General features: G+C 49.5%; 2 protein-coding genes across 7 annotated transcripts in view; one reads left to right on the plus strand and one right to left on the minus strand.

Moving 5' to 3' along the window:
* LARP1 (La ribonucleoprotein 1, translational regulator) overlaps positions 1-5,492 on the plus strand; it is a 78,966-nt gene extending 73,474 nt beyond the window's left edge. For all 4 annotated transcript variants that reach the window (XM_081134369.1, XM_081134367.1, XM_081134368.1 and 1 more), the window contains exons 17-19: positions 346-455; positions 610-737; positions 2,495-5,492. In XM_081134369.1, the coding sequence (XP_080990495.1) occupies positions 346-455; positions 610-737; positions 2,495-2,704 (448 nt within the window). In that variant the 3' untranslated portion in view covers positions 2,705-5,492. The remainder of the gene's footprint in view (positions 1-345; positions 456-609; positions 738-2,494) is intronic.
* Positions 5,493-7,007: 1,515 nt separating this feature from the next.
* Positions 7,008-25,518, minus strand: part of FAXDC2 (fatty acid hydroxylase domain containing 2) — a 28,345-nt gene continuing 9,834 nt past the window's right edge. For 2 of the 3 annotated variants that reach the window (XM_081136234.1, XM_081136235.1), the window contains exons 2-9: positions 18,731-18,778; positions 16,661-16,752; positions 16,464-16,567; positions 14,871-14,992; positions 11,370-11,575; positions 10,596-10,701; positions 10,042-10,208; positions 7,322-9,270 (exon numbers count right to left, since the gene is read on the minus strand). In XM_081136234.1, the coding sequence (XP_080992360.1) occupies positions 9,117-9,270; positions 10,042-10,208; positions 10,596-10,701; positions 11,370-11,575; positions 14,871-14,992; positions 16,464-16,567; positions 16,661-16,752; positions 18,731-18,778 (999 nt within the window). In that variant the 3' untranslated portion in view covers positions 7,322-9,116. Of the gene's footprint in view, positions 9,271-10,041; positions 10,209-10,595; positions 10,702-11,369; positions 11,576-14,870; positions 14,993-16,463; positions 16,568-16,660; positions 16,753-18,730; positions 18,779-25,518 lie in introns of all 3 variants that reach the window. The other variant, XM_081136233.1, reaches the window with a different exon arrangement.

The following is a 25,518-nucleotide window of genomic DNA, read 5'->3' on the forward strand; positions in this document are numbered from 1 at the left end:
ACAGACAAATATTTTATGTTTTGTCATCTCAGCTGCAACTACTCAACTCTGCTCTTACAGCAGAAAAGCAGACAATGACACTTCACAAATGAATTGGAGTAAACATGGTGTGATCAGGGGGCTGCTGTTCATTTGACTGGAGTTTGCTCACCCCTGGCAGACTGTAAACATTTAATGTAGGACCCACTCAACTAGCATGAAATATTAGCCTTCTTAAAGAATTTGCCATTTCCTTGATAATCCATTGTGTTCAAACTCTTTCACAGTTCATCTGTTACAAGGGTTCATTTCCCTGTTTTAAGATGAAACTGAGTCCTGATTTCCCTGACTTGTGTTCTACTGCAGATATGGTTTGGAGTGCCTTTTTCGATACTATAGTTATGGCCTAGAAAAGAAGTTCCGGCTGGACATATTCAAGGATTTTCAGGAAGAAACCGTGAAGGACTACGAAGCCGGTGAGAGCCACAATTGGAGCTCTGTGAGCCCTGGTCATCTAGGCCTTCTTCCCCTCACTCCCCATTTTGGCGTGGGTCTGTCACATCACACCTCAGTCTCCTCTGAGCTCCTTTATTCTCAGCTTCTCTCTGCCTCTCTCCTCTTTCCCTACAGGTCAGCTCTATGGGCTGGAGAAATTCTGGGCCTTCTTGAAATATTCCAAAGCCAAAAATTTGGATATTGACCCCAAACTTCAAGAATACCTCGGCAAATTCCGACGTCTCGAAGACTTCCGAGTGGATGTGAGTGAAAGTCTTTCTCATTCTGGTTGTCCTAGAAAGAAAACTGGGCGGAGATCAGGAAACTTGGGTTCTGGCCTCAGCTGTGCCACTGGCCCGGGGACACAGCCTGCTCTAATTTGGTCCTAGTGTCTTCCTCTGTAAAATCCAGGGTGAGAAGTAGACGGTGGGGGGTAGTTGGAAGGGGTTATATGGTTGCTCCTCCCTCTCCCTTCCCTTGATAGAAATGGCTAAACCATCATAATGCTCTTCCCCTTTTATCTTGCAACCCTCCTTGTTTACTGTGCCCTAGTTGATCAGAATGGGTACCCAAAGTAAAATGTTTATGTTCTTTCTGGAAGAGGCCAGTTCTAACCCCAAAAGTTTATAAATTATGTTCTGTTTTTCCTGTACCTCCACCCCACTCTCCTGTCTGTCTGTCTGTCTGTCTGTCTGTCTGTCTATATCATCTATCATCTATTTATAAGAGATTGGGAACCGGGGAGAGAGGGGGAGAAAGAGAGAAAGAAACATGGATGGGAGAAACATCGATTGGTTGGCTCCCCTATGGGCAGCCTGACCAGGGATCAAACCTGAAACCTGGGTATGTGCCCTGATCAGAAATCAAACCCCACCACTTTTCAGTGTGCAGGAAGACTGCTCCAACCAACTTAGGGGCACAGGCCAGTGTGCCCCTGTCTTCTTGGAGCACTGACTCAACAGTGACATCCAGTGGTGGATTGGGGTTATTGCTACTGGATTTTTTAAGGAAATTGGTAGTTGGAGTAATTGGATGTCTCTGTGCGAGGTGCTTCAGGGACTAGAGTTAATAATGTAGTGGGGACATGCCACTACATTATTAGTCCCTTGAGACCTTTTAGGAAAAAGGCAAGTATGTTTTTAAAACTGCCATTGATTGAGTGCTGTGTGCTGTACAATTTGCATTGTCCTCATTTAGCCTCTACAAAGTGGTGGAGTAGGCAAGGTTTATTGTTAAACCTGGGCCGTGACTGAAGCCCATGGCCACCAAGTGAGGCAGTGGCTGCACTGCCTAGGTCTCCCAGTATGAAGAGGAATAGAGTTTTTTCCATCCTTAAGTGTACTCCCTCCTTTGGGAGGGACATGTGCAGAGAGCCCTTGTAATAGGAAGACCAGTTAGGGTAGAACAAGATTTAACACCCAGAAAGGGAAGAAAACCTCCTCATGGTTACAAAACCTTTGGTAGTGGTGCTGCCAGACTGGATCATGGTCTGACTCTTAGAGCAGTGTCCTATTTGGGGCCTTGAAGGGACGAGACAGTCCCCAGGAGCCTCGGCCTTCTGAGCTGAGACGTCTCAGCCTGTTGCATGCCACACTGCAAGTGTCATCTCCTGAGCAGTGACCCTTTGCCATAACAGGAACAGAAACTCCTGTGGATAACAGCCTGGGCTTCAGCAGGACACGCCCAGTCCATATCTGGTCCTTATCGATTACCAGCTATGGAACCCTGGGCAGCTTACTTTTCAGTGCTTCAGTTTCCTCAGTTTACAGTATCAGTGATCATGTCTGCATCCAAGGGTGGTATAGACCCCATGACCAAGTGCATAAAGTAGTACAGTGCTTGGCACCCTAGCATGGCAAACATGCTCATTAAAACTGGTAGTTCATTTTTAGGGCTAAACCTATTATCTATATAGCATTTGGAGGTGGGAAATAGGAGTTTTCTTATACAGACAGCCCTGGTGGGGGAGGGTGTGTGGGTAGTGCCCCCTAATTACCTGTGACTCCCTCCTCTGTTACAGCCCCCCATGGGTGAAGAGGGCAACCACAAGCGACACCCAGTGGTAGCAGGAGGTGGTGGCGGTGAGGGCAGGAAGCGGTGCCCCTCCCAGTCTTCCAGCAGGCCCGCTACCGTGATCAGCCAACCCCCCACACCACCCGCCGGCCAGCCCACACGGGAAGATGCCAAATGGACAAGCCAGCACTCAGACACACAGACTTTGGGAAAGTGATGAAAAACCCCTTAGCCCTGAGGGTTTGGAGGGAAGGAGGGTGGGCAAGAGTCCATGGGGGCGCCCAGTCCCAGGAGAGGGGACAGAGAAGGGACAGGCCTAGAGTCATTAGGATGGGCCTTTGTGCTGAGTAGCAGTGTGTATACCTTTTGGGCTATCAGAGGTACCCCTGGGCAGGAGCCTCCACGTATCCCCTTCCTCCTCTCTCCATGACTCTTCTTCACATCCTGTCTTCTTCTAAGGGGGGAGGGAACGGGGGGAGATTTATATATATATATATATATATATATATATATACATATACATATATATATCAAGTTTTAAATTATTGATAGTTCATTTGGATTACCAAAATTACTCTGTAGCCCTGCCCACGGCTGATAGGCCGCAACCCTGGTCCCTACCCCACAGCCTCCTGCTCCCCCTCAAGCCAACTATGCAGCCCACAAGAAGGACCTGTGGGCCCCATTGCCCAGCACTGTCCCGTGGAAGGCTCTGCAGCACCACTGGGCCCCACGAGCACCGGCCCTTGTCACCTGGGCCTTGCTATCACCATGTTCTCCCTGCTGTCCCTACCATGCCCTTCTGCCATCTTCTGGGAGAAGGAAACCAAAGGATCTAAAAGGAGGTGGAGGGAGGTTTTGGCCTCTTCCCTCTCTCCACGCCCCCTGCTCCCAGCCCAGAGAGACGCTGCTCATACCAGAAAAAAGACTATTGAAAGATGATTTATTTTATTTTTCTCTGACCTTTCCATCCTTGGGGAAGAAGGAAAACAAAAAAAACAAAAAAAAAACCAACCATAAAAGACCAAAAAAAGAAAATCAGAAAACCCCCACCTAATCCACAGCAAGCGATGTTTTTCTCCTACCCTTGGAATTTGTTTTGTTTGTTTTATTTTGTTCTTGGAAATAATATTTTTTTAAAAGTTGCCTTATTGTGGAGCGGGAAACTGAAATACCCAAATGCCTGTTTTCCTCGGTGGAGCCAACTCAGAGCTCCCACCTTCTCTGGATGTGCCTGGGCTGGATCGACTAGAATCTTCCTCTGGACTGAGTTGCATGTACAGTGCCTCCTGCCTTGGAGGCAAGAGAGTTGGGTGTGGCTCGAATGAGAGCCATGCCCGAAATATCCCTGCTGTTGCATCGTTTGAAGCTGACGTCCTGTGTCTACACTGCTGCCACTGTTGTGTCCTCGCTCTGCTTGCTGTTGCCTCACTCCAGGCCCCTTCCCCGCTGCGACGCCCTTTGTCCTACCCTTGGAATCCCAAGGCCAAGTTTGCTTCAAACTGTTGGAGAAGAGCCTTGGCCTGGGTCTGGGACACATGTCCTCAGTTTGCCCGTCTCCCCACCTCAGAGGGGGAAGGTGAACACCTGGCAGCTGAGGCTTGGAAGTGTTTCTCATGTTGCCCTGGAAGACCTGAGACCTCAAGGAGGCTTTGTCTGATAAAGGTGGAGAAAGATGCCTTTCTCCCCGCTAGGGTCTGCTGGGGTCTCCCCATCTTGCACCCCCCTCTGCAAGCCCGGGAATGAGGAGTGGAGGAGTTGAGGGCTGGGGAGAACCCTGCCAGTTGGAGAAGCCTCGCGGCAGGAAGGTATATGTGGACATAGAGTATACCTGACTTCTCCAGCCACTGACTGCTTGGATTGGGCTGTGAGTGACAGTGGAATGGCTGAAGTCTACAGGCATTTGAAGCTGGGGAGGGTGATGAAGGACTGACCCACGCAGACTGGGCTGTGTTGGGTGTGGGATGGCAATACGTTCACCCCCAGCGGGAACCAGGCAGCACTGGAAAGTTTGTGGTGGTGGTGCTCGATCGCTGGCACTTTCATGGCCCTCTTTTTCAACTGCTCCCATGTTGGGCCCAAAGGTTGGGAGGAGGGGACAGCATCCCAGGCTGGCAAGGGCTTGCCTCTATCTTGGGCACCTCATTGCTTTTGGCCTGTCCCCCCTCATCTCTGCCCTCCCAGTGGTGAGTATGTTGGGAAACCCATCTCAGTCCTGTGACCCAGTTGTCTCAAAAGCCAAGGATGAGTGTCTGATCTCCGCTCTGACAGTGGGATCTGAGGCCTTTCTCTGCCCAGTCTGGTGCCTGCCCCACATTGTACCAGACACTGGACTCCTGCGCCCGCCTCCTTTTGCTTTGTCTCCCCTGTGCTTCAGGTCGCTTAGCCCTGTACTGTATCCAGCACCACAGAAACCTCAGTGTTTGTCCTCTGCTGGGTTTGGGGCACAAGGAAGCCTTAGGGGTGTGGGGAGAGGCTGTGGGTTCTGATCTAGTTTATTCCTAGGTCAGGGGCTGCTGTCTTCTCCCTGACCCCTCCCCACAGACACCCCAGAAAGGAAGCCCCTTGGAGGTGATGAGGTGAGGACTTCATCTCAACACAGGCTGAGGGTGGGGAGAAAGGAGACTTTTTTTTTCCTTTTTTTTTTTTTTTTTTTTTGTAACATGTTAGGAGTTGATGTTGCAAAGAGTAGTTTACATCTTCACTTTCTGAAGACACTTGAATTTAGGACCGATGTATCTGTGACAAGCATGCCAGGAGTGGCAGGGCCATCAGGGCTTGCCACTCCATACCCACCATCCTCCCGTGGGGATCCAGGGTCTGAGACACAAAGCAACAGTCTGCCCAGATCCTTCTGCTCGTCCTGCATCCCTCCAGGATTGGTCCATGCCAACAAAACCTTTGGGCATCAAACACCAGAAGGGCTGTGTGTCTCAGCCCTGCTAGGGACAGGTTTCTCTCACCTCCTGAACCTGGGAGCAGATGCACCACCAGTAGAGAGGGGCTGCCAGGCCTTGCCCCATCCTGGACCCCTGGGGCTCATATTGAGGTGCTGAGCCCCTATGTCAAAGTTGTTTTGTTTTGTTCAATTGTAGCCCCCCTCCTCCCCCCTTTCCTGGTGATTGATTTTAGAAAAGAAAGCTGCTCAGAAGGCCCTGGAAGTGGGGAGGGAGGGGTAAGGAAGACAACTAGCTAGGGAGGGTTGGGGTGGTTTTTGCCAAAAGCCTGGGTAGAGCAGTCTGGATCATCTGGTGTCCTCCAGAGTGGGACCCCAAAGTATCTCCTGTGTGGAGGGTCCCTGGACTTGCCCCAACCCCACTCTCCTTCAGCCATGTTGCCGGCAGAGGCAGAGAAGATAGGAACTTACAGCCCATTACTCGCTGGAGAGGAAAACTTGTTATCTGGCTTTGCGGAGAAGGTTCCACCTTACGCTCAGTACATTATCTTTACCATGTGCTAGGATATCACATTTAAAAGGACAAACAATGTAAAATACTTGAATGAGCTTGTATTATAACATTAATATTATTGAGAGTATCTGCTTTCCAGGCTGAAGTGATTTCATTCATTATTCTAGTCTGCTTTAGTCCTTTGTAATTTGTGGTAATTATGCTTTTCTTTTTAATACAAAAAAATGTACAAAAATAAAAACTTGAAAAGGCACAATCCTGGCTGGTCTCCCATCTTGGGTACAGCTGTTGCATGTGAGGGGTGGAGCCTGGTGAGGGAAGAACCCTGCCCTGCCCTGCCCAGCCCATGAACCCTTTGCTGGGCTCTGCCATTGGGCTTCTGGGGAGTCTGCCTAAGGCAGGGGCTCCGTAGCTTCCAAGGCCACTAGTGTACCTGTGTGAGTTCCTCAGTGGTCATGAGAGCTGCCATCCTTGAATTCGTGTTCACCCTGTGTATTAAGATGTGGGAGCTAGCCGGGCCGGCTGTGGCTCAGTGGTCGAGCATCCACCTAGGATCCAGGCGATCAGGGTTTGATTCCTGGTCAGGGCACATGCCCCGGTTTTGGGCTCCATCTCCAGCAGGGGGCGTGCAGGAGGCAACTGATCAATGACTCATCACTGATGTTTCCATCTCTCCTTTCCTCTCTCTGAAGTCAATAAAGATATATATTTTTTAAAATGTGGGAGCTATAGCCAGTGCCATACAACAGACTCCAGTCCAACAGCTGGAATTCCAGGGTTTCCTGCACTGGCTGAGGCCTGGCATTGTGGACAGACAGCCAGGAAGATGGAGGTTGCTGTGATTTCTCACAGGAGGGTTGGCACTGCCCCTCACTGAACAGATTGCCCTGCTGGGGTACAAAGTTCAACACTGGCCTTAAGGAATCCATGTCAGCCAGTGATCCCTGAGGATGCTAGGGAGGAGCACCCCTCTCCCCCCCAAACCCCGTCATGACTGGCTTCTGGGCTGTTGGTTGCTTTTCCCCAAACCCCTGAGGCCAGTTGGCTGGCCTGGCATAGTAACATTCTGAATGCCAGTCTGGCCTAGATGTGTAATTACAAAACTAAAAATGAGCTGTGGCTTTATTTATTCATCTGGCAGCTGTTGCCAGTGCCTAGTTTTCCAGAGAATTCCATGGTTTGTCAGGTGGGCAGGTGCTTTAACACCTGCAGTGGCCTCCATAGGCCAAAGAGTAGGCAATGACAATAGTGGCCAGGGCTTCTGCAGACTGACCTGGACAGGAAGACAGTTCATTCAGCCTCACCCCAACAGCCTGTTAGGAATGGTTGTGAAAGGCCACTGATTGTTTTGATTGCACCCAGAATCCACATGACCATGTGTTGGAAAGAGCTGTGCAGTGGAGAGAAAAAACTGAAGTAGCTAATGGAATTAAAAAAACAGTTTATTTTCCATGCTTCCTCCTTTCACATTCACATTTTTTGCTGCAAATTTAGAGACCTGCCTTTTCTTGAGCCTTGTTTACCAACCATAGGGCCCTTCTGTTTGATGCAGAAGAGGATAGGGCTGGGCCCCTCTGCCAGGGCCCAACCACTTTCCTGCCAAAAGCAGTGAGTGGAGGACAGCCACTTGTCCCCCTAGGTGCCCTGTTACAACTTCAAAATCTCAAGATCTTAAAGGGAACAAAATGTTTCCATTCTTCCTCTTTCTTCATGTTCCTCACTTCCTACCCTTCTTAGTATACTGAAGGTGGGCTACTGTCCAAACGTTTAGTTATAGGAACAGGTTGTGGGTGCAGGCCAGCGGCTGTGATAACTTAGAGCGTCAGTGCATCAGAAGTTGTACTTCAGGTTAAGGGTTCAGGTCATCTTAGGGAGGGGCCAGATGCACCAACTGCAGAGGCGGGTGGGGCTTTGCAAGGCCTGGGAGGACTCTGCCTGGCTAGGGCTTAGTTGGCCGAGTGGGCAGGTTCTCTGGGTCGCTAGGGCTGACGGGAAGAAGTCCTTTTTGATGGTTCTGCCTGGAGACTTGGCTATATCATATGTCAAAGTATTTTATAAAGCTACCGTGGGTAGTTACCTTGACATACAGGAACCAAAAGTTCAGGAATAGACCCAGGTATGGGTAAGAATTTAGTAACTGATAATGGTGGCCTCTCAAATCAGAGTGGTCTTCACGTGGTTCTTGGGAGCCACAGGGTCCCTGGCAATGTCAGTGGCTGCTGAGGGAAAGCCAGGGTGGGGCTTGCTTCAACCCAAGCAGTGGTTTGGTTTTAATAAGGTTCCTGGTAAGATTTAATCTGAAAAGGCATCACTGCTACAACTGGTTAATCTTTGTGGGGGGGGGGGGCGAGGATTTTGCCCCTTGTTCAGGCATGTTTTTCTTGCCTTCTCTTTGGAGGGAGAGGGTTCTAGCCTCCTGTCCTGCTTCAGAGAGGGTAATTAGGGGCTTCATTCAAGTGTCCCCAAAAGGCAGCAACTTTGACCCTTCCCTCTGTGGATTAAGGAGCCCCCAGTTTAGCAGGTCCATGGGGTTTGGCCTTTGGTTCCCACGTGTGGCTGAAGGTACTGGCGTTTGATCTGCATCTCTGTGGTGTCTCAGCTGTAATCCAGGGAGGAGCTTCAATGGTATTTTTCTTTTCAGAGATAGCTGATGTTTATTTGCAGTGGGTCAGAGATAAAAGGGGGCCTTTGTCACTGACTCTGTGTTTGGGAGGGATGATGGGGACTTTACCCCTACAACTATTGCCAGGTGTCCGGGCCCTAGCCTGAGTAGGGTATGATAAGTTTTGGGGACAGGAAAGGGCTCAAGTGCTCCCTTCTGGTCCCCCCCCCCCCCCCAGGGCAGCTCTATGGAGCCATGTAGCCTCCAGGGAGGCTGCCCCCCTTTATGATTCTCTACATCTTGCTCACACGGGGGTCATCTGGGGTCCCCCTTCCCTTTTACACAGAGGACCGTGGGGACTAGCCATTCTGGGAGCTGTTTCTTGTCCCTCTTAAGCTAACTCCTGGTCCCCAGGGGCAGTCGGGGAACCTTGACCCCATCCTTGGCCCTGCATTTCCTAGAAGCCAGACTTCCCCCTGCCCTTCTGGTGCTACCATTAAGAGTGCGTTAAGAGAATGCATGGCTGAAGAAGTAAGTCCTTAGGTGCGGTCAGGAGGCCTCGGGCCACCTTAACAGTCCGCTGCTGAGGGGACAGCCAGGATGGAACTCAGGCCCTCTCACTCCATCTTCGGGGGATCGGGGATGCTCTCGGAGAGTGGAGTGAAGCCTAACAGGAGGATGTGTCTCTCGTAGGCCTTGGTCTGCTTAAACACGGTGTCCGTCCCATGGAGGTGGTCCAGCACCCCCAGCACCCCATAGCACTGGTTGAACCTGGAGGAGGGAGAGAGGAGGGTGCTGGAGGCCCCTGTGCTGACCTCCAATTCATTTGTGCCAGCCTCACCCATTTCTAAACCCTCCTGCTCCCCACCATGCTGACCACCTGCATCAGAGTACCCAGGGGAGATGTGGCACACATTTGGGGCCACTCCAGACTGGAAACCTGCAAGTTTCCTTTGAAAACTTCTCATTGTGATTGCGATGCACACAAGTCAGAACCTGTGGCAGAACTCGGCTTGTTCAGGTAGGTTCAGGGGACCACCTGAATCAGAATCCCCTGGAACACCTATTAAATGCAGATTTCCAGGCCCTGCTCCCTGCCCCCAGACACTGATTCAGCATATTTGGAGTGGAACCCAAGAGTGTGCATTTTGGCAAAGCACATCTCAGGTGATTCCGGTGCAGGAGGTTCCCAGACCACACTTGAGAAAGCCTAGAGTCTTTTGGTGCACAAGTCCCCTTGAACTGCATGCAGGACTTCTATGTATATATACATTTTCTGACAGTGCCCATAGCTTATATTGGGTACTCAAAGGGTCCAGGACCTAAATAAAGTTTAAAAACCCTGTTGCAGGAAGATCCAGAGTAAGAAAGAAGGAAAGAGCAAGGTGGTCTGGGATCCAGCATGGTCATTATTTTCCCCACCCCCAGACCTCCCTCCACTAGCCCCACATTTAAACAGACAGCAGTGTCTGCTAGCAGACGCTCCAGGAATAAAGGGGGAGCTTACTGCGTAGGGACCCACGGTGGGAAGGGGAGCCTTACTTGAGATGGTGATAGTCGTGGAACTCGGGTGAAGGCAGGAAGGGTAGGTGGTAGCCACAGTGGGAGATGGTGGTGACAATGAGGGTCAGGGAGAACCACACGACGATGGAGGACAAGTGGGAGCCCATGACTATGGGGCCCACCATCGCCGGCAGCATGTTGGAGACCTGCAAAGGGACGGCTGTTGGGAGGTGGGTCCCAGGGAGATGGAGAGGACTCAGTTGGGTGTCCCCTTTGCCCCACGGTGGTACTAGGAAATACTTCCTTGACTCAGGTCTGGAGAAGATGAAAGAGTGTCAGGACCTTGGTTTGCTGGAATCGCTCACCTTTGTAGCTTGGGACAATGTTAATGGTTTGAGCATCAACTTCCTCGTTAGTAAAATGAGGATTAAAAGGGTTCTTGGGAAGATTATGTTGGGCATCTAGCATAGCCTGGCACATGCTAAGTCAACAAGTGGTAGCTGTTTAATGGGAAGGAAAGGGCCAGTGTGGTCTGATTCTCTGGGGAGACCCTAGGGAAGGTGGCTGGGCCTGTGCCCCTTGCGTCTACTCACCACGTGCTCAATAGGGTGGGCATAGAGAGAGATCACACCAATGGGAGCCGTCCACTCGTGGTGTTTCTTATGGATTTTCTTGTAGAATGCTGGGTGGTGAAGGAGCCTGGAAAATAGAAAATAGTTAATAATCTTCCAATCTCCCTTCTTTTCCCACCAGACCAGGAGAAACCAAAGGTAGGGACCAGAGGTTACATCTGTGGAGCAAGCTTGAAAACACACAGACCTGCCTGGAGCTCTCACCCCACCTCTTACTGGGGGTGGGTTACTTTGCCTCTGTTCACCTCAATTGTATTAGCTATAAAGTGGGGATGATGCCCAGAAAGATCACTAAGGAAATGAATGGGAGAGGCCCCGCTGCACACACGAATGGAGAGGCTCACTCTTTTCTGGACAGTCTCAGTTGTCCTCATTGTCAGTTGTGGAACAGAGGTGTCTCCTGTTTACTACTATGTGGGAGGCTTTTTAAAATATATATCTTCATTGATTTCAGGGAGAGGGAGAGAGAGAAACATCAATGATGAGAGAGTCACTGATTGGATGCCTCCTGCACGCCTCCTGCTCAGGATGGAGCCCACAACCTGGGCATGTGCCCTGACTGGGAATTGAACTGAGACCTCCTGGATCCCAAGTCGATGCTCAACCGCTGAGCCACGCCAGCCTTGTGGGAGGCTTTTGAGGCCAGGTGGTGCTGGCCTGCAATCCCGAGGCCATGGTTCCTCGTAGGCAGGAGAGAGTGAGGGGCCGGCTGTGCTCAGGCAGGGCCCCACTCACCGGTGTGAGTAGTAGAACATGACCTCCTCGATCAGAGTGAAGACCGCCAGCTCCAGGAGGACCCAGTGGAAGGTGGGCAGCTCTCGGCGGCAGGGGTCTCTCCACAACTTGAGGGTGGGATAGAGGAAGACCACAATGGGGAGAGAGATCAGGAACTGGTTGAACAGAACTGTGCGCACGGACTGGCGTAGTTTCACAGGGTCCACCTGCCAAGGGAAGGAAACAGGGAGATGGATGACCATGTGGAAAGTTGTCTTCTCCTTCTAGAAACTAGGCTCCACGGTGACCTGCCAGGAGTGATGCCTGGCTGTAGGTGGCAGCCCCTGCCTGCCGCCCAGCCCTGGGGCTGAACCATGTGGTAATGCCCCTGCCTTAGGAAACTCGCCTCCCAGCAGCCTTCAGTCTGCCTGAACCTGCCTTCACCTTCCTGGTTCTGCAGCTATCACCACAGTCCTGTTTCTCTGGACAGGCCTTGGGGGAGCCTCCAGGTTGCTTGGAGAAGCTCAGCTCTCCGATTGACATCGTCATTCAGCCTTCTAGCCCCTCCTCAGCCAGAGAAACTTGACCGTGATCAGACGCAGAGATGAAGGCCCTCCACCTCTTGTGGTCCAGCCTCACAGGACTAGGCCCAGAGTGCAGAAGGAGGTGAGCCAGGGAGCTGCCTGTCCGGCCTCCTGATTAACTTCCTGTGACCCAGTTTCCTCGTTCTCACAGCCAGCATTTTCCCAAGAATCAGTAACCCCCCGGCCATTCCCTTCATGGGAGCACTGGGAGTCCCAAGAATAGCCCCATAACCACGGGTGACTTCCTGGGGTCTGAGGAACTGGCTTAGGATTGGTCGGAAGGGATTTCTCCCCGCGCTCCCTCTGCAAGCTGTAGGGGTTTCTTCCCCAAGGTGAGCCTGGCTTCATGGTGGTCCTCAGACTAAGCCTTCCCCTTCCTCCAGCCTTTCCAGGTACTGTGTCACCAAGAGATGATGATTTTGTGATTATTTTAGGAGATGCAGGCTGAAAGATCCAGGGTGAAATTTGGAAGTCTGGATTTTGAAGTCTGGAACTTTCAAATGCTTAAGCAAAAGAATTATAGAGATATAGAGATTTACATTTTTATACATTGATGAAGTAAATGTAAAATGTTTAAAATTGGGGAATCTAGGTGATGTGTAAATGAGTGTACTGCTTTTTCAACTTTTGTATATATGTTTACAATTGTTCATAATTACAAAATATTGGGGAGGAAAAAGTGGACAGAGAGGAACTGGAAACTGCAGACAAAGAGCCTTGCTGCAAAGGAGAGCAGAAATATGAGTGGTAGGGAGCATGGGAGACTGGGTCAAGGGTTTTTGTTTGGTTTGGGTTTTGTTTTGCTTGTTTTTTCGTTTTTTAATCCTCACTCGAGGATATATTTTTATTGATTTTAGAGAGAGAGGAAAGGAGAGAGAAAAAAATCACATTGATGTGAGAGAGAAACATTGATCGGTTGCCTCCCGTATGCACCCCAAGCAGGGATAGAAACAGCAGCCTGGGTATGGGCCCTGACCGGGGATCAAACCCATGACCTCTCGGTGTACCAGACGATGCCCCAACAGAGTCACACCAGCCAGGGCTGGTTTGGTTTTAAGATGGAAAAAATTATAGCATGTTGATAATAATCCAGAGAGGAGTAATCTAGGACAGGAAGGAAAAAAAGATACACTGAAAGAGAAGGGGGAATTGCTGGAACAATTTCCTGGAGCCAACACGAGGTCCTGGGCTGTGGTGCCCCTGTAGGGGGCGAGGAGAGCCCGCCTGCTGCATCGGGCGGGGAGGCGGGGCATGTGCTGGAAGTGCAGGATCGGGAGGAGGCGTTGGGGATTTGAGGAAAGAGGAGAGGTGGGAACTAGCTATCCAGGAGAGTGGGAGAGTCAACCGGCCAGGGACGGACCTCATGAATGCCTCCAGTGCTCAGGCGCCACCTGAGGATCTGTTTCTGATGTCCTAGGTGAGGGATCAGGCCTTTCTGGAATTGGCCGAAGACTAAATGGCCTCCAGGGCTTCCTTCTTTCTTGTGTGTCTACCTGAGGATGCACACAGTGTAGGAGCACTGGACCTGGAGTCAGGTGAGACTAGCCCTGGCTCTGTTCCCTGGGAACACTCTGACCTTGAGCTGGTCGCTGCTCCTCTCTGAACCTCTGCTTCTGCAAAATGCGACACCTTCCCTGTGTGGCTCTGCAGTCATTGTAGGCTGTGGAGTGTTGCCAGGTTAGGTGATATTCTTGAGAGTTGATGCGGCCTTGTGTTTAGCAACATGAACCCGGGCTTCAGAAAGCTTGAGTGAGAATCATGGCCTGCCCATGTCACATCTCAGAACCTCCGTTTTCTCATCTGAACCACGAAGGTTACTACAGCACGTGGCCTGGCAGATGTCAGCATCTCATCAATGGTACCTGGTAAGGAGACCCCCATGATGGACACGGCTCTCAATGGCCAAACACTGGCTTTGACACTTAGGCTCCAGTCCACGCCTACCAAGCTGGACCTGGGGAAACCCCCTGGCTGGCTGCTCTTGTCCCAAGTGAGGGGAACTGTGAGCCAGGCCAACAGCTCTGGTTCAGGAAGGGGCTTTCCAAAAGTCCGGGTCAAAGGCACTCTTTTCCAGCCATTTTTCCTTCTGGAGCGCAGGGCTCGGGCAGAATGCCCAAGAGCTGAGGTGATTCACCCAGGTACCTGGGCCGATCCCTCAAAGAGGATTGTCTTCTCTGGGAAAGAAGCCAGGGTGTGATTGGGGTGGAGGACCTGGGTTGGAGAATCATCTTCTTCCTTGTTGGATAGGAAAAGGCTCCTGGAGGTGGTGAGCTGGGCTCAGGGAGCAGTGGGGCTCTCCCGGCGCTGTGTGAGTGGGTGTGTGCTGGCCTTTGTCCCACCTGCGCCGGGAGTTTCTCGTGGGCAGGGGCTGGGCCTTGCTTATTTGTCATGGATAAACTAAGCACTGTGGGTTGAACTGAATAATTGGGAAAGAAGACCTGCTTGAAAAACCACCACAACCCACACATTCGGAATCCACACTACCCATCTAGCATAGTTGGGTCGGCCATTGTTTCCACAGCTCACTCCCTCCCTCACGACAGCTGGTATCCGTGGTTCATCTTCCAGCCATTGCTCATCCTGTGCCTGTGGCAAAGGGTGGAGCTTCCTGACATCTCCAGGACTCACCCAGTGCCAGGCTGAGCTGATCACTTCTGTCCCTAAAATGCTAACCCCAGTGCTGTGGGGAGACACAGGCAGGGACAGTGTGGGGCTGGCAATCACAAGACCACAACAGTAGTCTTCACTGGCTGGCTCTAAGGTTTGGGCCGAAATACTTCTTTCTAAACTTCTAACTTGAGGGAGCCTCATGCACCATGAGGGAGCCTTGGCTCAGCCTGGCCCCGGTCTCTCCCAGGCCAGTGGTGAGAATGTTGAGAGTGGGGCTTTAGCGCCTGCTTTCTGGGCTTTGACTGGGAGGAGCTGCGACCACTCTTACCGGTTCATTCTTGCCGACCTGAATCCGGTAGCGGGAGATGAAGTTAGGTTTCCCAGTTGTGTCAACCACTAGGAGAAGCCCATTGAAGGTCCAGAATGACAGAGTGGGCAGGTAGGTGGCACCTGAGGTTGGGAAGCAGAAGGGAACAATCAGGGTGACTTCAGGTTCTCACAGAAAGTACATGAATTCACTACACAACTGATGGTGACCCAGGTGGCATTGTAGACAGTCCCTTGTCAGGAAGGTCTTGGTGCTTGAAGCCAGGGGATCTACCTTTAGTCCTGGGTGACAAACTAGCCGAGGGGAGCTTGGACAGGTCACTTAAGGAGTGTCTTATTTTCATTTTCTTAGTTGTAATACAGGGACAACAACCTTCTAAGTGGTTAAAGATTTAAAAAAAAAAAGTATGTACACTAAAATATAAATCAACTCAGGCTGACATTTGAACCCTTTGAATTTCCAAGGAAGGGAGAAGGAAAGGAAGTAGGGTACGGTATGGCTCACAATGCGCACTGGACTAGGAGTCGGGGACCTAATCCCTGGTGCCCTGCTGACTGAGCAGTGCCACCCAGGCACCCGTCCCATCATCGTTTCCCAAAGTGGGAAACTCATCCCTCAAGGGGCGTGTTGGTTAAACAGCCTTCACACCTACTGTCCTGGAGGGTCACGGTCAAGACTAGTGTGCTCAAGGCTCTGAGAATTCCTGCAGCAAAGAAACCTGTTTGATTTGGTCAAACTCAACCTTTCCCAGGCTTTTTTTTAACCCCTTTTTTTAACACTTCTCATCATTGTAACAGAAATATGTAAAATGTTTCCCCACCACTTTCCCCATAGACATTTGCAATCCACACTGTTCTTTTCGATGACTGCTTAAGATCCCTTTGAACCAGTCATACTCATTCAGCCCGTTTTCAGAGTTATCCATCCGGCTGAAAACAAGGGGCATTTTATTTGTACTTTTGCTTTGTGACAACTGACACTTTTTTATCTCCCCTTCTAGACTGGGACATAGGTTTTTGCTGGGGGAGACCAGCGCTTCGTCTTCAATATCTCTCTTCCATGTAAGTCTGGCACAGAGTCACGTTCATAAGTCTTATTTGAGTGGATGGGGACATTCGTTATGTAGACAATGCTGTTATAGTTGAAATGGCTATTTTCTCCCATGATGTTTTCTCAGGCTTGTTTCCAGCCATTCACACTGTCAGTAAATATTTGAGTGACCTCTTGCTGTCCAGCCCCAAGAGCTAGATGGCACCAAGTACAAGGACACAGCCTCACATGACATTGAGCAGCTGTCTGCACTTGTAGGCCTGACATCTAGAAGCAGGAGTATTGTTCTAAACCTGCCTTCATTTTCACGCAAACGATTTCTTTCTTCATTTTTCTATTTTCGGGGGGCAGGGAGGTCTCTATTTCTCAACTTCTTTGGTTAGATATGCTTAGACATCCATTCCAAATTGCCCATAAGTTGAGCACTGTCTTAAACTTTAAGTCCTTACTCCTTGTAGTAATGAGCTGAGCAAGATAAAAGTAAAAGAATTACGCCATAGTCGTGTACCCAAACCCCCAATGCCAGTGATCCAGGAACCTCACCTATCACAAAGAGGGTCCACTCCTTCCCTTCGAATGTGAACAGCAGCCTCTCCCACTGGGTTTGCCAGAAGTAGCCAGAAGCACCCCAAAATCTCTGAAGATGCCTTGGAAGAAAAATCACTCAGGTTTCTGGGTGGGGACTGGTGGGCGCTCTACCCAGACCCCCACCACAATGCCCTCAGGTCCAACAGACTCACCATGTGACTGAGTTCCAGAAGGCCACAAGCAAGAGAAGGCCAGAGCCCAGGATGAAAGCTGTCTTCCTCATGGAGCCCCAGATGTGTCCCTCCTGGGGGGGATAAGGCAGTGTCAGGCCCCAGCAAGCCTGCCTTCCCACGCAGCTCACTGCTGAAGCCTGGCAGGCGTGATATATGATTGGGATCTCAACCACGCCAGCTTTGCGGACCTTTCCCCCGTTTCTACGGGAGGCTCATCCTTATCAAGAGCTCTGCGCTGCAGATGGGTGTGTTTATGGAAATTAGAGCTCAGGGTTCAGGGAGGGAAGGGAACCAACCTGACTCGAGGGAAACTGGCAGGCAATTCCGTCACCCAGAGAAAGGCAGGCGAGCCTTCCAACAGCTGTGGGGTTTTGTCACCAGTCCTCTTGTTGAACAGCAATGCACATTATGTAGGCATTGGAATCACCTGGGAGCTTTTTTAAAATTCAGATGTACTGGCCCCTCCCCAACCCAATTATGTAAGAGCCTCTGGGGTGGAGGCTGGGCCTCTGGGTTTTTAAAAGTTCCCCAGCTAATTCCAAGGCTAAGCCAGCATCACAGAAGGCCCTGCAGAATCCTTAGTGAGGGCACGGGGACTTCACTGTGCTCACGGGCCAGGCCTGTTTTCCCATCCCCGTGACCCTCTTGCCCTTGAAGAAACGAGTAAATGAACATATGTTCTGACTTTCAAGGATCCCTCTGCCTTCCAGCAAGACTAGCCAAGGTTGCCAGCTGCACAGACGCTGAGCAGTTCTAGGGGCAAAGAGCAGACCACTGGCAACCCCTGGGAGGAGCTTCCATGTCCTCCAAGAGCCTAAAGCAGAGATCACTGCAAGCCTGCTGCTCACACATGAAGGTCCCAGCCTTGGGGAGGGAAAACACTGGCTGCCAGGTGAGTCACCAGTTTTCTTGTGCCGTGGACAGGAATTACAAACATCCCTTACATCCCATGTTTCCAAGCCCAGATGGAGTCAGCTCAGATTCTTTCCTGGAGGAGACCTGCAGGTGCTGGGCCCCGTGTGCCTGGGGCTTATCTGCAGTTCAGTGAACTGCGCCAGACACCAAGGGTCAGGGGGTGTGGTGGGGGAGGAGTGGATTGAATAGGACGCTCCATTTTCACCCAGAGACCTGAAGGAGCAGATTGTTTTGATTGACCCATTCAGAGCAACCTGAGTCTGCACTGAATCATTTCTTCTCGGCTTACCTGTCCCACCTTTGATCAAATGACCAAAAAGCAGCAGGTCATTTTCCACGGCCAGTGAACAGTTGTTGAAAGGCTAGTGCTCATCGGGGCCTTGAGCTCTGGAAATGAGCTTTTCTCTCTCCCTCTCCCTCCGTGAGGGCTGGATCCACAGGATCAGAGGAACTTGCTCTTTTACACAGGCCGTTCACTCCGAGGTCAGCCCCTGGCTCGTCACACAGGTTATCTTGGGCTTTTGCAATTATCCGTTTTCTAGGACTCAGAGGGCCCTGCTCATGAGCTTTTCTAGACTCACTAGGAATTTTTCATTTGCGTTTAATCAAATCAAGCTAAGTCAAATTAAAAACCTCAGCCTCACATTTAGGGTTAGATGTTTTTTCAGGGATTGAGGTGATTTCTCTCTCCAGCAGCCCAAGTGAAGGGACTATAAACAGAACATGGACCTCTGTGGAGGGCGGGGGCATGCAGTGGTGCAGTGCAGAAGTTAGCTGGGGTCAGGAGCTGGCTCCCAGCCCCCGTTTCCAGTCCCCAGTGGGCCTCTCTCTTCCCCAAAGCAGCTCTAGAGAGGGGTGGTTCTGAAGGCCTGAGGCATGGGGCACTCTAAGGGCCAGCAGACAGTGGTAGGGTAGCTTTCGGGCTGGCTGCACCCAAGTGCAGGTAAGGGGGCTTTGCTTACAAGGCGGCTTGGAGTCAGGTGCTCTTGGCTCAGCTACTGAAACGAGCACATCACCAACGTGTCAGTTTCCCCTAAACCTTGGGGGAGACGTCAGATACGCGGCAGTCACCCAGATGGGAAGAGTCACTGGCTGTGCTCCCACCAGTGCGGTGGGTGGGGAGCTGGCATTTACCTGCTTTGGCCTCGCATCGTGGAGTCGACTTCCAGCTTCTCCCTTCATCTGGAATAAGAAAGTACAGGTGAGTCTGGATGTCATTTCACACACAGCCAAGCAAGTAGGGAACGGGGAGAGCCAAGGGGAATGGCTAGCAGCGATTTTTAATGCTGGCTACTCATTAAAATCACCTGGGGAGTTAAGAAAACTTGCTCTGGGCATGAGTAATATGAATCAGGGGCTTGGCAATGGGACTTTGTCTGCCTGGAATAGGCTTTCTCAGAGATGAGACAAATCCTTTTTATTTATTTATTATTATTTTAGTGTACTGATTTTTTTTGGAGAGAGAAACTGATTAGAGAGAGAGAAAGAAACATCGATTTGTTGTTCCACTTATTTATGCATTCATTGGATGCTTCTTCTATGTGCCCTGACCGGAGATCAAACCCACAACCTTTGCATATCAGGAAGACGTGCTAACCAGCTGAGTTCCCAGCCAGGGCCCAAATCCTTCTTTTTGAAGAGCTTCACTCTCTGCCTCAGCATGACTCTCTCATACAGAAGAAATCTCTGTCCTCTGAACTAACTGTCCCCTCACTGCCAATGACCTATGGCCCTAGGAGACAGGGCTGACGCCAGGGCTCTGCCTCTGACTCACTTGGACAGCTTCCTGAGCCTCTGTGAAGTCAGGTTACCACACATGGACTGGATTTGCCACACTGACTAAAACTGAAGCATTCTGGAAACGGTTCAACGTGATTCAAACAATAGGTATATTTATATATAGAAATCATTAGGACAGTGAACCTTGAAACCGGATACCTTTCTCAAGGTCACATCTCAAGGTCACATTTCAGTTGTAGCTATCACTTACTAGTCCTTGTGACCTTGGTCAAGTTATCCTCTCTGAGCCGCGGTTCCCTTAGCTATAAAATGGGAATAACTCGAGTGTCTCTCACTCATGTGATCTCTGCTGGGTGGCGGTAAGTGCCAGGAGGACGGGCTCTCTGCGGATCCTTCCTGGGCCTCCACACAGCAGGTGCTTAGCGCATGTGCAGTGGATGAATTGAGCAGAGGCTTTGGTTCAGGGGTTCCTACACTGGGGCAATCACCTTGGATTGCTGTCACCTTGTGACTATTATGAAAAATGCTATTAGTATTCACGTATACAATTTTTGGATCTATTTTTACATTCCTCCTGGATATATGCCTAGGAGAGGAACTGCTGGGTCATATAGTAACTATAGTTCACCTTCTGAGGAACTGCCAAACTGTTTTCCAAGTGGTTGCACCATCTTACATTCCCAACAGAAATGTCTGAGGGATCCAACTTCCCTCCATCCTCACCAACACTTATTATTACTATCATTTTAATCCTTGCCCGAGGATATGTTTCTATTGATTTTAGAGAGAGAAGAAGGGGGGGAGAGAGAGAGAGAGATGTGAGAGAAAGAGAAACATCGACTGGCTGCGTCCCCTGCACGCTCCGACTGGGGATTGAACCCACCACCTTTTGGTGCACAAGACGACGCTCCCCCCAGCCAGGGCCTTGCCAAGATTTATTACTGTCCCTGTTGAAAAGTGTCATCACCTGGCCGAAGAGAAGCATGATAGATCACCTGGACCTGCCATGTGACCAGGATGAAGGAACCTAGACAAAGGAGGCTAGGTGACCTCTCAGAGTTTACAGACGGCAAAGCCAGGATCCGGGCCCAGTTTCCTATATTTCTAAGGACATTTTGTTCTTTTGTGTTTGATGACTGTACTTGGTTTTATAATTCTAAGTGCACGTTTACCAGCTACGACCTTAGGAAATGCTGCTTCCCTGGATCCACATTTCTTATAGGTTACTTAGGCCTAAAGAAGGAAGAAAGAATGGTGATTTATAAAGTTGGGACAGCAGGAGGTGACAGGCAGAGGTGACAGGAGATGCTCACCATCTCCATGTGAATCACATCACAGCAGGAGGGGTGCAGTCAGCTCAGAGAAGAAGCCTGCCAGGGAGAAGTGCTGGGACATTGGATCAGATCAGGGAGGTAGCATCTGATTTAAGAAAAGGAACCCAAATGTTTGGCCTATTGGCCCAACTCCCACCTGGAGGCCAGGAATGGATTTCCGCCATTCTATAGCCACCCCTCCCCCTCCCCTAACCCAGCCCGCCCTGGGCCTGCTTTTTGCCATCCCCACTCCCTCCTCGGCTCCTGCCAGCAGGGCGATCTGATCTGTAGTGGTCTGTAGGTGTGGGATTCTGCCTCACTGGGAGTTCCCATGAAAACCAAGCAAAGAGAAGTAACAGAGTGAAGCTGCAGGCGCTCAGTCTCTGCTCTGACACAGGGCGGTAGTCAGGCTCCTCTGCGTGCTTGGTTGTTGGGGTGATGTAGAGTCATAGTCTGTGCCACCTGAGGCTTCCAGAGGATAGCTGAGCAAGCATTTCAGGATGGGCAGCCTCAGCCCCAATGGATGGAAAACACTCCTGCCCCACATCTGGGACAACAGTGTTACTTGAAAATCTGGGTTTAAAAGGATTCCAAAGCATTCTCCTTTAAATCACGATTTTCTGCTCCTTCACTGTCCAGAGCATTTCCAGTTGGCCCGATCCTGAGTCTGGCACACATTGTCCCAGAGTTCAGAGAAGCCACCCTTCGCACAGTGACAGGATTCTGGGATGAGGCAGGTCACTGTCAATCCTGCAGTTTGCCTGCTGCCTGGAGTCCCCCAAAGCATGGATCGTTACGCATGAGGAAGGCAGTGGTGCTAGGTACCTTTGGGGATAAGCCTGTCAAGGGTCTTAATAACAAGGAAGCAAAGATGAAAGGAAACACCGCCAGTTGGGAGACACGGAGAGCTAAATATCTGCAACTGCCACCTGCAGACAGGTAGAACCATCACACCACCAGGGATTTCCCTCCTTGGAGGTGGTTGAGAAGAGCGAAAGGCTCTGGTGACCCTGTTGAGATAAGCATCCTGTTTGGGAAGGAAGCTGAGGGGCTTGTCTTTTAAGCTTTCAGGACTTTTTTTTTCTCTTTAATATGTCTTTATTCCAGAGTGAGGAAGGGAGAGGGAGAGAGAGAAATAGAAACATCAGTGATGAGAGAGTCATTGATTGGCTGCCTCCTGCACGCCCCCTACTGGGGACTGAGCCCGCAACCCGGGCATGTACTCTGACTGGGAATCGAACCCCGACCTCCTGGATCCTAGGTGGATGCTCCACTGCTGAGCCACGCCCGGCCAGGCTCCAGGACTCTTTTTTGCTATGCCATGCCATGGGAACTTCACTTACAAGTCAAAGTCTCACTCCTAGCCTTTTCCCAGAGTCTTATTACCACTGTCTTTGCCAAGAGCTTGTGAAACAAATAAGATATGATCTTTGACCTTTTAGAAACTCATTCAATCCTGAGATTATTTATGAAAAACTTAACTCTGTGCAAGGAGCCCTGGAGATGCAATGATAAATGAGAAGCTCCATCTAGAAGTCCAAAATCCATGTAGAAAGTTCTGGGCTAGAGGTCTGGGCCAGAGCTGAGAAAACACCGAGCAGGGCAGGAGATCTGGCACACCCACAAAGGAGGCCAGTGCGCAGGCTTTCTCTGTGCTCTGGGATACATGGTCTCCAACCTCAGAACGGAGCCTTCCCCTCCCAGACTGCAGTTTAGCCTGTCCAAGGAATGCTGAGTTTTAGTTAGACCATATGTTTGGGTTTTTTTTTAAGCAAGATAGATGTAGAATCTGCCACATGAATATAAAAACTGCCATTGAAGATTATTCCTTACTCCCCAAAAGAAGCAGTGCACTTTTAATGGGATACAGATGATAAATTCCTATGGAGAAATTAGTGCACTTAAGTTTTTCTCTTTGGAAGAAGTAGTATGCTTTCTTGTGCAATGCAAAAAAGAAATAGGCAGTCTGTCTCCCTCCACCCCCCCACCCCCTTTTTTAGAGAGAGAGAGAGGGAGAGAGAGAAACATCTAATTGTTGTTCCACTTATTTATTCATTGGTTGCTTCTTGTATGTGCCCTGATCCAGGATCGAACCCTTCACCTTTGCGTATTGGGATGACACTCTAACCAACTGAGCTACCCGGCCAGGGACCACCATCACCCATTTTGCTTTGGCTGCCAGTAAGCTCAGAGTTTTAGATTTAGTGCTAAATTATACCCCTTGGGGTTTTTTTCTATTATATAATCCTGCACATAAAAAAATGATATGTGTACAAGGATGTTCATTGTGAAATTGTTTTTAATGGCTAAAGATTGGAAACAACTTAAATTCCATCAAGAGAGGACTGGGTAAATAAGTTAAGAGTACATCCAATAATGCAACCTTCTGCAGCCAGTAACGAAATAAGGCAGCTTTGCCTGTACTCTTCAGAAGCTATCAAGTGAAAAAAGCAGGGTGTGGAACATATGCAGCTGTGCATGTGTGTATTTGTATGCTGTTTATGCATAAAATGATACATATAATATTAGACTATTACTGGAAGAAAACCTGTGAAACTGGTTACAGTGGTGGCTTCTGGTGAGGCGAACTGGGCAGCTGAGGGACGGGGCAGAAACGAGGCTATCTCTTTACCATGTGCCCTTTTTTACTGTTTTGAATTCTGTGCCAAGAGTATATTTTACCTACTCAGAAAATGACGGAAACATTGAAACATTTTTAAATGAATTCAGTGCCCATTCAGAGGAAACATTTTACTGACGAGTCCTAATTTGCTCTCGTTTTACTCTTAATCAGATTAACTTCAATTCCTGAAGGGCTTTGAGAAGTCTTTGTCTCCCTTGAAATTGGATGCCAGTTTCCCCGTGGTCATTTTTCAGGGAGGAAGGATCCACGGCTTTCATTAGATTGCTGAAGGGAACTATGATGATTAAGAAGCAGGGCCCCTCCCCTGGCCAGTTTTGCTCAGTGGTTAGAGCCTTTGCCTGAGGACTGAAGGGTCCCGGGTTCGATCCCAGCCAAGGGCACGACATGGAGGCAACCGATCGGTGTGTTTCTCTGATGTCGATGTTTCTCTCCCTCTCCCTTCTGCTCTCTATGAAAAGCCATGGGGGAAAAAATGTCCTCGGGTAAGGGTTAGAAAAAAGGAAGAGCCAGTGCCTAGTTTTCTTCTCCTTCCCCACCTCCTCCTCTATTGTTTTGTTGACAATTTTACAGGATCCGAAAGCAAAGCAATAGCAGGAAAGCACCTGGTTCTTTCCTCTACAGATCACACCCTTTCCACGCCTGTCAAAGCAGTAGGAAAGGTAGTTCCTGAGTGCCTGGTGGTTTCCAATCAGTTTTTATTTATTTGCAGCTAATCTGTTGTGTATATCCTTTTATCAGGAGCTACCTCAAATTCTTTTGAAATGGACGCTGGGGATAAAGTATAAATAAACAGAACCAGATATTAAAATTAAGAACAGCCTGGCCGGGCGTGGCTCAGAGGTTGAGCGTCAACCTAGGATCGAGGCAATCAGGGTTCGATTCCCAATCGGGGCACATGCCTGGGTTGTGGACTCGGTTAATGACTCTCTCATCATTGATGTTTCTGTCTCTCTCTCTTCCTCTCTCTGAAATCAATAAAGATATAAAAAAAATATTTAAAAATAAAAAATAAAAAAAAATAAAAATAATAACAAAATTAAGAACAAAACCTAAGAGAGACTAGAATGATGCAAGTACAAAAGACCTTGACCCTGGGAGGAGGCGGCTCTGGTTGGTTTCACAAGGCCGGGTGCTGATACCCATCACGTCCATGTTATGAAAACTGCCTGTTGCTGAGACCGAGTGATTTAGGGGCTGATATATAAATTTGACCTTGGAACCCTCTGCTGCACGTAAACCTTCTGGCCAAAGGGAAAATGACTCTTTATTTTCTCTTGGTGAAAGGCCCATTCGGCTGCAGGAGCCTCAGCCAATTATCTGTTGACATCTGATATCATTAGAAGTATTTCCTAACCTGCCATTTGTTCCTTGGCTAAGCCAATAGCCCACGTGCTACCTCCCAAGAACCTTATCTAGGTTGCAGGACTCTCCTGAGCTACTCAATCCTATCATTCAGCTGAATATTTTATGCTGAAGCAGCTTGTTTTCTGTACCTCCCCACCCGTGTGCAGACGTGTTTTTGGTTCTACGTGAACCGTCAGAAAGATTCTGGGGGAGACCTCACAGCGGGAGGATGCACCTTCACCCAGAGGAGTTCCTTAACATTGTTTGCCAATGGCAGGGCTCAAGTTAGAAATTTTGGCCAACAAAATTACCAATAGTTATTAAACATTTAGTATGTTAAGGTACCACAATCATCACATTTTTATTGTGCGTCCTCTGACTTTTTCTCTACCCTTTGAAGTCTCTCATCTAAGAACTAGAAGTTGTCCTAAGCTCATCCGTTCTAATGGCCCCATTTTCCATCTGAAGAAATGGAGGCCTAGAGATACTCAGTCTTCAACTGCAAATTACAGTTATGTGGTGGAAGAACTTGAATTCAGTGCTCATTTTATCAACTGAGTCTGCAAAGAAGTATAGAATGTGCCGATGTGAGTGGCTGCGGAGTGGGCATCGGGACTGTAAAGGGATACAAAGGAATGAGATCAGCCTCCATTAGCCAGAATAGTGGATTAGATATTGTGTGAGTGTCTTTAATACCAAAGGAAAAATAGAACATATTTCTCTAAGTACATAGGAGGAGATTATGAAATAGAATTTATGATGAGAATGCATTCATGGAGGAGAAATGAAATGCACTAAAAGTAAGTATTCTGATATTTTACAACAATGAATTGATGCCCCCTTAAAGGGAATTTGATGTGTATTGTGAGATTATCCAAATT

The sequence above is a fragment of the Miniopterus schreibersii genome (assembly GCF_964146895.1).
Source record: "Miniopterus schreibersii genome assembly, chromosome: 4".
In the NCBI taxonomy this organism is placed as follows: domain Eukaryota; kingdom Metazoa; phylum Chordata; class Mammalia; order Chiroptera; family Miniopteridae; genus Miniopterus; species Miniopterus schreibersii.